Consider the following 14,494-nt stretch of genomic DNA (forward strand, 5'->3'; position numbering starts at 1 on the left):
AAAACCAAGCATAATTCTCAGTCCTTTTTTGACTGATTGTGAGGGATATGTTCTGTCCTGAAACTTGCTGATAAAAACAAGTATAGTCTTCCTCCCTACAGGAGGCTTTAAATACAAACCAGATAATGCATACTCCGGGGTCTCCTTCAAAGAAGGAAAACAACCCCTTACAAGATTAAAGAGGTGACTTTGATAAAAACACTGTAAGCTATACAGTAAGTTTTGTTTTGCTGTTTGTAGAGCTCATGATAAAGATAACAGTAAAAATAGAGAAAAAACTGAGTACAAAAAATTCCATTTGGCCTGCGAGACTGCTGACAAAAAAGAAAAGTATTTCCACGATCACAGTGGTGGAGCAAAAGGGGCCTGATGAGAAGAGGATGATTGCCCCTGTCTGGTTTCTACTGTTGACCATACGCCCAGATCTTGCTGTAGACCAGCCTTAGAAAGCTGGTCTGCTTCCTCGTTCTTCTCCCTGTAGATGTGGCAAATAGAAAAACTGTTAAAGGATGACTTTAAAAACATAATTTCTTCTACAAGAGTCTTTAGGATCTGATTTTGATAGGATGCATTTCCATTAACCCATTTTATGACATTCAGAGAATCTCCGAAGATTTGAATTGTGAAGATATTTCTTTGAAGTAACCAGCATAGGAGAAAGCGCAAGGCAGACAGCTCAGCATAGTTGTTTGTACCAGGTCCTAGCCCTACAGAAGCCTTTAGAGTATGATCAGGGTTCAAGTGAATGCACAGGCCTGCCCCGGCCTTGTTATTCTGGGATGCCCCGTCGAAAAAGGCCCAAGGAATGCCCTCCAAGATAGAAACAGGCTTTTGTTTCTTTTGAATATTTTTAGTATCAGGGATCGGGATAGCAGAGTAAATGGCAGCACAATTTATGGCGATGGTGGCTGTGGGAGTGTCCTTGTCTTGAAACAAGCTTTTGTTCCTTGCTAACCATACTCCCCAAAAGAAAAAAAGGGGCAAGTTTCTCATGTTTCCCTCTGGATAGTTTTGCCACCATTTCCTCCAAGCCTCCTCCAAAGGATCTAAATCCCACTGAGCTTTTACCTTAAGTAAACCTGTTACCTCCTCCCAAATTTTTTTTGAGACTACACATGCTGTAAAGAGATGATTGATTGATTCCTCTTCTGACTTTCATAAAGGGCACCTCCCAGGCCCAACTAAATATCTGGCTTGTAAAATGTCCCAAGTAGGGACCTTTCTTTTTAGAATGCACCATAGGAAAATCCTGGCCTTGGCTGGGCATTTTAATTTCCATATGTTTTTCGCCCACCAGTTTGGTATTCCCCATCCTTTCTTTGCCATTAAGAAAGTATATCCATCTTTTGGGGAATATTCTCCTGTTTTGCCTTGCGCCCATATCAGATGGTCTGGTTCGTCTTTTAGCCTAACATTTGTACGATGCAGTTCTTGGATGTAAGAAGCCCATTCGTTCTTCCACCTGATATTTAATTCTAAGTCTTCATCATTCTTCCAAGCCTGGCCCCATATTGTAGAAGGACCTACTTTCTCCACCTGATTTATAGTTGTTATTCCTTTGCTATCAAGATGTCTGAGAAGACCAGGTGACAAGGCATAAGCTTCATTACAACCTACCCATGGGTCTTTGCCGATTCTGATATGTCTTCCATCTCCCACTTTCCATGCCAAACCTTGTTCAATCACAGAGAAAGCCTCCACCGTGGCCTTCTAGATGACTGAGATATTCTTCATTTTCTTGTCTTGGCTCCGAATCCAGTCTTCCAAGGGAGTTGGATCAATGTACTTCCTTTTAACCACTTTTGTCCAAAGATTCTCCATTGTGACTAGTCTCCAGCCTGATTTAGCTGCTAGAGAAAGGCTGAACTCAGGGAGCCTTTTTATTCCCCATCCTCCCCAGTCTTTTGGTCTAGCCACCTTATCCCAAGCCACCCACGGTAAGACGGAGGATTCTTTGGAACCTGCCCATAGAAATCTAAAGCACATTCTTCTGATTTTCTCCATCACTCCTTTGGGGACCCATGTTAAAGCTGCCCAGTATATTGGAATGGCTAACAAGACAGATTTTATGAGGGTCAATCTGCCAGCTCTTGAGAGCCACTTGAAAGTCCAATGTGAAATTCTGGCTTCTAACTTTGTTATGAGCCAGTTCCAATCCTCTTTTTTATAGGCTGCCGGCTTTAGCCAAAAGCCCAAATATTTGAAAGGGGAGTCTAGGGGCTGATGTTGGAAGGGGAAAAGATTTACCATCCTGGATCTTTCTCTTCTGTCAAAATCTGCCATACAAACTTGAGATTTTCTAGAGTTTATCTGCATTCCTGTGGCTTTTAGAAATAGATCGAAAATGCATTTTAACTCCTTAAGTTCATTATAAGATCCATTGGTGAAAATCAATATATCATCCACAAAAAGCAAATGAGTGATAAAAAGATTAATTGCTACCTCAATACCTTTTACCTTCCCCTCTCTTCTTGCTTTGTGAATCAATCTGCTTAGCCCTTCTGTCACTAGGAGAAACAGGAGAGGTGATAAAGGACAGACTTTCCTAAGGCCTCTTTGGCTATTGAAAAAAGGGGAAGCTGCTCCATTGATCAAAATGGCAAAACTGACATTTGTGATACATCCCATTATCCAGCTAATAAAAGAATAGTTGAAGCCCAAGTGAGTAAGCAACAGCCGGAGATAGAGCCAGTTTATTCGGTCATAAGCTTTGGAAAGGTCTATTTTGAGTACCGCTTCGTTCTTCTTCTTTTGTCTGACACTGTGAATTACCTCCTGGGCTACTCCAATGGCTTCGTGTATTTTCCTTCCATCCAAAAAACCAAATTGTTCCATTGAGATGTTTCTTGATAGAATAGGAACAATTCTGATATCTATTACCTTAGCAATGATCTTGTAAATACAATTACACAGGGAGATAGGCCTGAAATCTTCAAAACTCTCCGGATCATCCTTATTAGGTATCAAGGAAATAAAGGTTGAATTGAAAGGCCTATAGACTTCTCCTTTCTGTCTTGATTCTTCTACAACATCAGTAATTTCAGAGCCTATTAGGTCGAAGAAGTTGAGAAAAAGTTCAATAGTCCAGCCATCAGGACCTGGACTTTTGTCTTTGGCCATAAGTTTCATAGCAGCTTCAACCTCCTCCTTGGAAATAGGGATTGATAGCTCTTCTGCTTCTTCCTCCTCAACGAACCTTGGAAAGCATTGTGCTGTTCTTATGACTTCTGCTATGGTGGCCTCTCCCGGATCTGAGAAAATTTCCTGGAAGTGTCTTTGTCCTAACCCAGAGAGATCTGAAAAAGAATTGACCTCCCTACCTTCTTCATCTTTAAGGCTCCAAATAGTATTTACAGATTTTCTTCCTTTTGCAAAGTTATGAAAAAAACTAGTATTTTCATCCCCAGATTTTAGCCATATTGCCCTACTCTTAAGCCTCCATTCTTCTTCCTTGTCCAAGAAGATTTTGTTTTGAAGCTTCTCCAGATGAAGGATTCTATCCTTTGAAGCTTGTGAAATATATCCATCTTCCTCAATGCTCTCCAGGAACTTCAACTCCTCCCTGATTCCAGACAGTTCTTCATTCTGTTTCAGTTTCCTGTCCTTTGCCCATGTGATTGTCGCTTTCTTCAATCTTTTGAGATTCTCCATGAACAGAAAGCTTTTGTCCTCTCTTGCATTTCTGTCCGGATGGATCCACGTTTCCTTAAAGAGAGTATTGAAGGATGGATCTTGAAGCCATGAGGAGTTGAATTTAAAGGGGGAAGGAGGCTTTGGGGGAGGGAAAGAGAGATCTAAAAAGATAGGGAAATGATCTGAGTTGCCTATTTCCTCAACCCACTGTCTGAAAATAGGAGCTTTGGTGATTAGGCCCTCATATAGCATAAAACGATCTAATCTTTTGGCGATCCGATCCTCCCCTGTTCTTCTGTTCCTCCAAGTAGGCTTGAGTTTGACCGGGGCAGGATCCATGAGGTTGTTTTCCAAGAGAAGATTGAGGAAACAATCTGACAAAGGGTCTTCCCTAGCTGAAGGACCCCATGCTTCAGCTCTGCCTATAGAAAAGTTTAGATCACCCCCCACAATCGACAAGGAAGACTTCAACAAAGGTTTTGATAACAAATAATCCCAGAAGATCTCCCTACCTTGACAAGGGCCATATATGTTTACAATTGAAATGGGATGGATGAAATCAGGAGAAATAACCTCCATGGCCATAACTTGCTTCATCCCCCATTGATTAATGACCTTAATACGACCTTCTTTAAACCCAATTGCTAGACCCCCCGAGTGGCCTGATGAGTCAATTGCAGAGAAGGTCCAGCCTGGCAAGAGAGCCTTTAACATTGTTTCTACCTCAGTGGCCTTCCCCAGAGTTTCTTGCAGAAAGAGAATGTCCACTTTTGAATTAAGGATCCAGTCTTTTAAGGCCTGTTTTTTAGGTTTACTGGCCAAACCTCTACAGTTCCAGGATGACAAAATCATTTGTTAACAGAAACAGGTGACTGCACTGCTCTAAGAACCCCAGGGATTGAGTATTGTTTTCCATCTGCTACGTCCATCTTGGCTTTAATTTTTGCCTTAGACATGTCTGATTTTCTACCTCTCTTATTTTTGGCATAACTCTGAGAGTGCGCCTGTCCTAAGCCTCCTATTACATTCGGCTGCCCAGACTTCCCTCCCATAGATCTAAGATTGTAGGGGCACGGAGTGTGAGGAACTGGGGGAGCAAGAGGGGGCCACATATCTTCACAATTCAAATCAAGGGACGGCATGGCAGTCGAAATAGTGTCTACATCAGGAGAGGACTTTGCAGGTTCCATGTTTTCGATTATGCCAGTGATATGAGAGGGAGAAATTGAAGGCGAAACATGCATAGAAACAGAAACATGCTCAGGATTTTTAGGAGAAGAAAGAGGGGGACCTGAGCACATACCCATTTCAGGATCGCTGAGAGGATTTTGATCTGCGGTCGTGTCCTTTGCGTTCTCCTCCTCTGCTTCCACCGGTTGCAATTCAGTGGTTTGTGCAGCCTCTTGGACATGGGGGTCTTCAGATACTGGCTCTTTTAGAGTCTCCTCAATCTCCATTTCAACTGATGCCTGCTTCGCCATTTCTTCTTTCTCCTGAGGCGCTTGAGGATGATTGGAAACTGGTTCTCTGAAAACAGGGGTCCTCCGGAAGCGTCTCCTTCTTCTGAACAGTGGACAATCCTTTGCAAGGTGCCCGTATTCATGACAGCGATGGCACCTAAACGGCAAGTGCTCATAATCCAAAAGCTGTTCGAACACATAATCTTTATATTGTAAATTGATTTTTTGGGCCAAGCCTCTGCTCGGATTTAGGCTTACCAGGATGCGTGCCATCGCTCTGTTCTTCGTCTCCAGAAAAGACATATCTGCTTCCAGGAAGGATCCCAGCCTGTTCCCGATGGTTTTGAACACAGCCTCTGTCCATAGAAACGAGGGGAGACCTAGGGCTCTCACCAAAACCAGGAACTCATCAGTCCTCTCTTTGATAGCATCAAAAAGGGGGTTCCATCTTTTCAGCAATACCATAATGTGCCCTATATTCTAATTTCGTTCCAGCACCCACTCTGCCGACTCCTTGTCCGCAAAACTGAACTTGAACCACCCTTTCGCTAAACATTGTGCCTCGAACTGAAAGGGTCTATCAGAGACGAAACTATTTTCACCCCATGCTTGAAGAAATTCCGACGAAAATTTCTTTCCTCTTGCCCTTCCGACTAGGGTACATTCTGCAACGGCTAGGGTTTCTTCTATAGAGACCTCCATGCCTAGGACCAAGTTCCCTGCAATCTCCTGAGATCCAATTGGCCTTTGGGATTTTCTTTTTTCCCCTTTATTCCTTAAACCTTCCGCAGAGGCCCTAGTCTCCCCGCGTCCGTCGGTCCATTCAGGTTCCTCCTGTGCCGGCTCCTCAGGGAGATCTGTCTCCGGTTGTGACTGAACATGATTCGAGAAAACGGGGTCAGGGGTCCCTGTGAAGAGATGACCAACTGCCGCACCCTCGAGGCCTCCTTTCTCTCCTGCAAAGCTATTGAAATGGCCCACGCGACCTCCTGCAGAACTTTCTTTTGGTAATGGGGATTCTTTTTGCAGAGAAACCCTAGAGAGTGGAGGAAAACCACCAGAAACCCCAGATGGGCCGAGGCCTGAAGAGAGCCCCAAATTTGTGAAGTCTTCAAAACCCTTTAAAGGAGAAATCCGGCTTGATTCTGCTTTGTCCTTTGGATCAGAAGAAGGAGCACCTACTATCAGCCCATCCGTCGCATTCTCCCTTATCACCTGCTTGTAGGAAGCCTGATTTCGAAATCTGGAGGCTTCTCTGCCGAGATCCTTACTTTGATGCAGAAAAGATGGTTTAACCTCCTGTGAGAAAGACTCCAACCTCGACAGCTCAAAAGCTCCAAAATATTGTTCCACGTTCTGGACTGTGGGTTCCTTCCCCCACATTGAGAGAATGTCTTCCAATTCCGGGTCCAGGTCCACCAATTCGTTGGGATTAACCATGGTTAGGGTAACCGTTCCAAGAAAAACGACAGCAAAACGGTCAAAGTGACAGGCGCCTTTACCCTAATCTTTTGGAAAACGGAGTGAAACGGAAAAAACTGCAGCTATTGTGATGGTTTTTCATCGAACAAAAAACACTTACACCAAAACAAAAACACGCCGACCTCCAGCTGCCAGTTACCCGGAAGATGCTTTCCTGCGCCTTCAAACTGTTTGTGGAAAACTGTCTGCAAAACTGCCTACCCGTGAACTGAAACACGGTTTCGCCCGAAACCCTCGCCTCCAAACCCTAACCATCGCCGGATACATATACATACAACTTAGTTATTTATGTTAGTATTGTGAATTCCTTATTTTTTCTTCCTCATACTTTTGTGGGCTTAGGAAAAGGTATGGAAATAATGGTAGAACAATCACGATGGACTTGACTAAGTAAACTTGGGAGTAAAATTAATAATAATATAACAACCATGAAAGTAGAAGACAAAATATATTGTCCTAGACTTAAGTATGCATATGTTCATGATGGTGGACCCACCAATATTTAGGGGATCTCCCCAGCATGAAGTGCCAACTAGACCTCACACCATTTGGTGCAGGAGTCCCATTCGGTATGATGACCTGATTTTCACTATCTTAAGGATACGACTTAGTTATTTCTTGTTAGCATGTGAGAGTGGTTTTCTTTGTCTTTGAACACTGAGGATCCCATGCCTGGTGAGTGATTACTGTTACCTGTGTCAAAGGTCTTTCACTACAGAGGGAGAGGGTGGATGTGGGTCTCAGGTTGAAAGGGAATAGTCCTAACTCTACTAGCGACACACAACACAACAGGACATGCGCAACTTCCGGTGGAGTAGTCCACACAGATGCAGTAATAAAAAACACAAGGTGAACAAATAGCATATAAAACACCCAATGGAATAGTCCACATGAGTGTGACAATCATTATAACAAGTTTACAAGAATGAATATGTTGAGTGTCTGGCAGGACAGCCAACACGGGTGAGACAACGTTAACAAATTATACAACACATTTTCATAAGCATATGTATTAGAACGACCAAAATAGTTCAACTGTCATAATACAGGTTAAAGAAATACGCATTACTAGTTTCGAAAGAATAGTCTTACAAACAAATACAATACATGTGTGAAAACGTGCTAGCCTATTATCAGGATTATGAACTAAGCAAAAGTTCTAAGAAACATCCATACACCATTACATCACTAACCTTGATAGCGGGGCATTGGAGCCACGGCTCGCTCCTCAAAGAAAAGATTATAGACTATCAAGGCTATGTGGGACGAGCCAGGTGAAAAAGTGTTTTGCATGTATGCATGAGGGGTATATATAGCCAAGGGTGAAACTGACCCTTGTGACTGTTCAACTTCCCTAATGACTTTTTGAATTACATGTTTGTTCAATGTGACATGACTCTTCAACTTTACATGTGGGCCCCTTAGAGTTCCAAGTTACCTTACATTCATTACAACAGAATGACAAATAGTAGTGATGTGGCCGAGATGACTCATGAGATGAATCGAAATAATAGAGTTGGTATGTTCATGGTGTCAGTGGTGTCGACGTCGAGTTGCATTATTACTGAGTGATGAGTGTGATCTTGTTGTATCATAGCTTCACCACTGCATGGCAAGGTGTGTGAAGTATTTGATTGTCTTGGTGTTCACTTGATAGTTCATGTATGTGCATGTGTCTCCTTCACTTAATACCTTGTACACTTTGTTTGTTCATTCGTTTGCAAACAGGTATCCTAGCACATGCTCCTTGTTCATCCCATTCGTTGTCGCACCGTGTCTCATTCATGTACCTATATCTATAATCACACATGACGAGATGACATCAAATCAAGAAATCACCTAGTCTACTATGATGCTTATATTTCACTTTCAGATGCAGGTGACGAGGAGAGAGGACAAGGGTCTGAAATTGTGTAGAGCACATTTCAATCCAGGATATGGGCTCTAGGCACTATCAGTGAAAATTGTGTAGAGCTCACTAAGTGGCTGAGATTGGAAATCTGGATCAACAGTGACTGTTTGTGGGATTTTAATTGACTGGAGGGAAGATGTGCACAATTTTTCTAGGGAGACAGTGTAGGAAGAAATGGGCGACTGGTAGTGAAGACTACACATTTCTCCGCGGAGGCTAGAAATGGGCTGCGGGAGGGTGCTGGCCAAAACTACATAGAGCTGGGAGGCTAGCTTCGTAGACATCCTTGCACCACTTTTGGTTTGAACAAGATACTAGAAAGTTGAGAGACTACTCATACAAACTACACACTTTTCAAGAGGAGTAGCAGGTCAGCTATGACGATGACTGTCTCAAAAAACTGTACATTTTTTTAGGGAGATGCATTGATAGGTAGTTATAGTGTGTTCAACATGTCGACATAATTTCATCATTCAGTGGAAGCGGGCATGTTTGGAAGCTTCTATATAATTTTTTGGAGTAAGGCCCCGGGTCAGTGCTTGATCAAACTCTCTGATTGACTAGCTAGAGGCTTGATGGATTTGCTTGCGGGCATCATAGATTGGAATTACTTATTGAGAACCTTTTGTGTTGTTTTGGGTGAGAGCTAGTCAGATCCATTCCAGCATTGCACAATGCAGACTGCTTAGGAGACAACCTCAAGCTCTTTGTAACATACCTCCTGAGCCTAACATGAGAATTGGCTACTAGGCTCCCATACTCGTAAATTTTCTTTGTTTATAGTTAAGTTTCACCCATTGTCAACAGTATATGTAGACCGTCATTATATAATAACTATTATTCATACAATAGTAATCATATTCTTATCAATTGAATATCACCAAAAGTGGAACCATGAGGTGGAATTTTAGTTTCATCTATAATACTTGTATGAAAGTTCGATCATTAAGCATAATTCACAAGTTGGAGGAGGGGTTTAATAATAACATGCGGTAATTAAAACTCTTTGATAACCCCATGCAAGAATAAAAAGAATAATGTCTGGGTTTACTATAACTAGCATGGCTAGGAATCATGATCATTATCCTACATGCATAGTGAAAGGAGTTAGTGAATATAACATTTATGCAACTAAACTAGCTTCATTGCTTACAATTCTTGTGACATGCATGGCATAGAATATTCTGAGTCATCTACAACACTAATAGGATAATTCCTCCATAACCGTTCCACATGCACAAATATTTACCAATTTATCACATAACACTAAAGGCATACTATGTTCCTTCATTAAATTTAGTGATGACCAAGTTTAGATTCAGCAATTATCTCAAATATTCATAAATGATCATCCCATAAATAGGTTAGTGCAAGTAGATCTACTCATGTATAATGGTCCCATGCAAATTCTATCATGAGTAAGATATCCCCATGGCCAAAGTAATAACGACCACCTATTATGCTTCCACCACTAACTCAACACTTAGGTGCAATAAGAGTTACATTCATGGGTATAGAATCATTCACATAAACACAGATAACTCAACCATCCATAAATCTAAGCTGAATGTTTTAACCATTTTAAAAGTAAGAAGTAAACATAGAGGGTAAGAAGGCAACATACAAAACATCTCACACAAGTAAATCCGACTATATTGAAAGAAGGAACAACACTTGGAGAGCAGAGCACCACCACCCAACCATGAATCACCTATAATTCCCCATGAGATGAGGTTCTTGCCATGGATTACCTACCGAAAATTGATCTATGCAATGGGTATTTAATACCCTCTTCCATGATATAGTTTCCTTTAGCGGCATCCCAATTTTACATGGATGTCCATCCAATTTCCTAAGCCTTTCTCAGAAAATATCACCTTTCTCTGTCGTGAGGCTTTTCCTCATAAAGGATTTCCTTTATCTCCTACATAGATTTTATGGTTTTGTCAATATATATTTATCTCCAATCTATCGAGCTTATCTAGAATTAGATCTAGAAGCTTTATCATGAAAGATTTATCCTATCACATTCCCCAGTGGGATTTGGTAAGAATCTCATCTCTTCGAGTCTTGATTTTCGAAGTGATTTATTTATTAATTTATTTAATAATGTATTTTCTTTTCATATTACAGATGATAGCTAGCTTTCCTCGACTTAGCTTTCCCATAGTTTGACACACAAGGGTGAGGTGTTACATACTTCCCCCCTTAAATTTTACATCGTCCTTGGAATATTAGCGCATCTTACAATATCATTTCCTCATTCACAAGTAGTTGTCTTCTGAATCCATAATTTCTATGGTCTTACCATTTGATGCAAGATATCGATATTAGAAGGAACACATCTCCTTTCCTCACTACCTGTATCATTGATTTCAATCAATTTGGTGAGATTTGTTTTTGTTTGGATGTAGAAATTTAACAATGATTACCACAATTAATATCACAATTTGATACAGATTACTACTAAGGTATATACAACTTATATTGCATGTCATTTATATTTCCATTGGACAAATGCGTGCTCCTCCCCTGCATTCTTCCAAGCCTTTTTTTCTTTCCAAACACTTTCTTCCTGCAACTCCTCTGGATACGCAAGCCAACTAAGACATTTTCCAAATCAATATGTTCCAAATATCATAACAAGTTATCTCACACGGAACCATCATAATCATAGGCTCTCACCAAAATCATATTCACATGTATACAAACTGAAAATAACCATTTTTACTAATCCTTGAACTACTTCTTAGGTTCCTTATTCTGTGCACACTACTAGTCGGTTGTTGTGCCAAACAACCACCGCATGTCTTCATGCATAGTTGTACATAGTGTGTATTATGCATACATAGCTACATATGTCATATACTATCTTGCAATAGATCCATTCATACCAGTACCACATGTATTGCTTGTACATAGTACCATCTGTATCACTGGTACATCATAACAATGTCCATAATATCTATCACCTTCATGACGGAAGGATATTGTCTATTGCAGGAAGACCGAGCAGGAATCCCTTGGTTAGGTTGTGGGGTTGGTGGGGCTTGCCTCATGAACAAATAAATGATGGAGCAATTCCTTCTCTCGTACCTCGCTCCCCTCCCTTTCCCACCCTCAAATTGACTACCCCCGGTCCGAATTAGTTAGGTCCCTCGCTCGGTCCAGCTTGCCTTCCGGAGGTAGGGCCCTACCCAAAAATGGAGGTGGAAGATATGGTCAATTTCAGAGTGGAAGGGTGGCCTATCGGGACCCTCCCCTACCTCTTTTGAAATAGAGCAAGCTCGTGGAGGTTAGCTTATAGTAAAGGGGGGCCAGGTTCGCACTTTACAATTTACCACTTCCCCATTTACCACTTTAATGAAGGCCACCTTTGCTTCCTTAATTTCCCATATTGATAGGTCCAATATGATGAGATAGCCTAGATTTGGGGTATATCCATCCGTTAAGAAATTGTGACGCCACCTTTCATTAGTGAATTTACCTCTCCTTTTAATCGAGCCTGCTTGCGCATCCTCTCGATGGCGGCGATGGCGGTGATGGCGGCGATGGTGGCCCTCTCCTTAATAGTCGAGCGCCTCCAGACCTTATGGTCGAGCGATAAATTGATGGCGGTAGGTCGAGCCCCTCCTGTCCTTATGGTCGAGCACCTAAAGGTCCTCTCCTTATCAGTCGAGCCTGCTTACGCATCCTCTCGATGGCGGCCCTCTCCCCTTATGGTCGAGCGATAAATCCCTCACCATCGGAATGGTGAGCCCCTACCGGGCCTCTCCTTAACAGTCGAGCCCCTGACGGACCTTATGGTCGAGTACCTAAAGGTCCTATGGTCGAGTGCCTCCAGACCTTATGGTCGAGCGATAAATCGATGGCGGCCAGTCGAGCCCCTGCCGTATCTTATGGTCGAGCGATAAATCGATGGCGGCCCGGGGGTTGAACGTTCGTTACCTCACCCTCACCATATGAATAGTGAGTGACCCCTATGAAGAAGTAAGGGCCCTCTGGTCCTCTCCTTAACAGTCGAGCCCCTGCCGGACCTTATGGTCCATCCAAATGCTTTCTAACCATGTTAGTATTATGCCAAATATTCCTTCATCTATTTTTGGTAAGTAGAACAACTTGTGCTCAATTATAAGGAATTTCATGGACTTGTTCCATTTCCGCAACCAATGCAAGTTTTATGTCATACTATTCCAGTGCAATTCATTATCCTAAATCATGTGGTTGCAACAATATGAACATAATAGTATCATAAAAGTAATTATGCATAATGCAACTTCATCATACCCATAAATTTTAGTTTTGGGATTAAATCTGTCACCTATACAATGTTTAATCAATAGTGGAATATACTTTACTCTTAATAATAAAGCAGACTATTAACTATGATACTCAGTCTATCATATATATTTGAATTCTAATAAACATCTTACCTTGTCTTTACCCAAGAACAAATTTGGTTAGTTCTTCACAAATATCTAATTCATGTCGTGTGATTTACCTCAAGATCTTATTGGCCAGTCATAATTTAGTGTAGATATACTCTCATTTCGCTTTCATTAGTTATAATGAAAGTTTCAATTCCTTTAATTCTACACCCTTAAATTTGTATGTACTATGTGTACGAGAGTATGATCGCATCATGTTAACACCTCCTCTTAACATTAAATAACCCTTAAAACAAATAGATCAGTTCTCAATTTCATTAACATGAATTCTTGCATGGTTTATGCAACATTTCTTATGTTGTCCTATTCAACCCAAACACATTATCAATGCACTCTATCAAGAGAACCTCCCAATATTTCTTGATACAAAATATGTATTTCAATTTTTATGATATCAATCTAATTGAATATATTGTTGGATATCATTTAACCCAATTGTTTATACCATCTCTAGTATTACTTAGTTGTCGATATCGGTAGGTCATGTTATTATTTTAGTTTTTTTTTATAGTCTGGTTGGTTATGAATATGTAGCATATGATCCTTAGATAATCATAAGTTGTATTAATGCAAGAAAACCTTTTTGGGTTTACCATGATTGTGCTTATTAATTTGGAATATCATGTTTTGAATCTAGAATACCATTTTTATTATTCATTAGACTACTCAACATTATTCTAATGCATCAAACACCATCATGTTTGATTTGCAAGTATAATTTTGTTGGGTCGCTATAATACTAGTGATTACCCCATTAATATTGTAGTTATACCCCTAATTAATATTTTTGTGCCCCTGTTGCCCCCATATTGTTGTTACTGTGCCCCATAGAATACCTCTATTGTTATTTTTGTGGCTTTATATTATTATTGTTAGGTTGGCTGGGTTATATTGTGACTCCTTAGACTCCTATATATAGAAAGGAGGTTTTGTCATTTGTATGATCGAAGAATTGTTCATTTATGTAATGTAAAGGAGGTTTCCCCCTCGAATAGGCTGAATTCTAAGGCATTGATCTATCTTTTCTATCTTTTCTTGAGCTGGTTTCATAACATTTGGTATCAAAGCCTGGGATTCTAGGGTTTCGCCGCTCCCAACAGGTCATCGTGGCATTTTCGCTATAACATTTTTTCTGCGACGTTTCAGAAGCTAAAAAAAAAACCCATTTGAGAATAAATCGCGTTGAATCTCTAGTCCAAATTTCCAAACTTTCCGCGCTATATTTGTGGAGATATGATCTGAGGAATTTGGTCTTCTTGCAGACTCCTGAATTACATTCCAAACAGGTGACCTAGGGAAAATCGTGATAACTTTCTTTCTGAGCATCGGATTGAAATTTTGTAAGAAGGTACAGAAAGAGGACAGACTGTAGTTTCTTTTATGTACTTTTTTAGAGCCATAGGTTGAAATAGTGATTCATGGCACGTCATACAAGTTGGATTTACTGAAATAGTCTATAAGCCGGTCACTGTGGGAGCTTTTGCATAACTCTTCCTTGGAGAATCCAATTTGGATTAAACTGGTGGAATTGGAAAGAGGACGCAGAAGGCTACTACAGA

General features: G+C 40.9%; 1 protein-coding gene across 1 annotated transcript; it reads right to left on the bottom strand.

Moving 5' to 3' along the window:
* Positions 1-342: 342 nt before the first annotated feature.
* On the bottom strand, positions 343-993 carry LOC149169926 (uncharacterized). The gene has a single exon (XM_089425388.1). It carries the CDS (start codon positions 991-993, stop codon positions 343-345), a length of 651 nt encoding a protein of 216 aa, XP_089281514.1.
* Positions 994-14,494: the final 13,501 nt, after the last annotated feature.

Source organism: Pinus tabuliformis, chromosome 4_2 (assembly GCF_031772625.1).
Source record: "Pinus tabuliformis cultivar Carrire ecotype Pingquan chromosome 4_2, CPIR1, whole genome shotgun sequence".
In the NCBI taxonomy this organism is placed as follows: domain Eukaryota; kingdom Viridiplantae; phylum Streptophyta; class Pinopsida; order Pinales; family Pinaceae; genus Pinus; species Pinus tabuliformis.

What these genes read in the sequence shown, in the direction of transcription:
- LOC149169926 (XM_089425388.1), bottom strand. Translation starts at nt 993, where the DNA reads ATGAGAAACTTGCCCCTTTTTTTCTTTTGGGGAGTATGGTTAGCAAGG.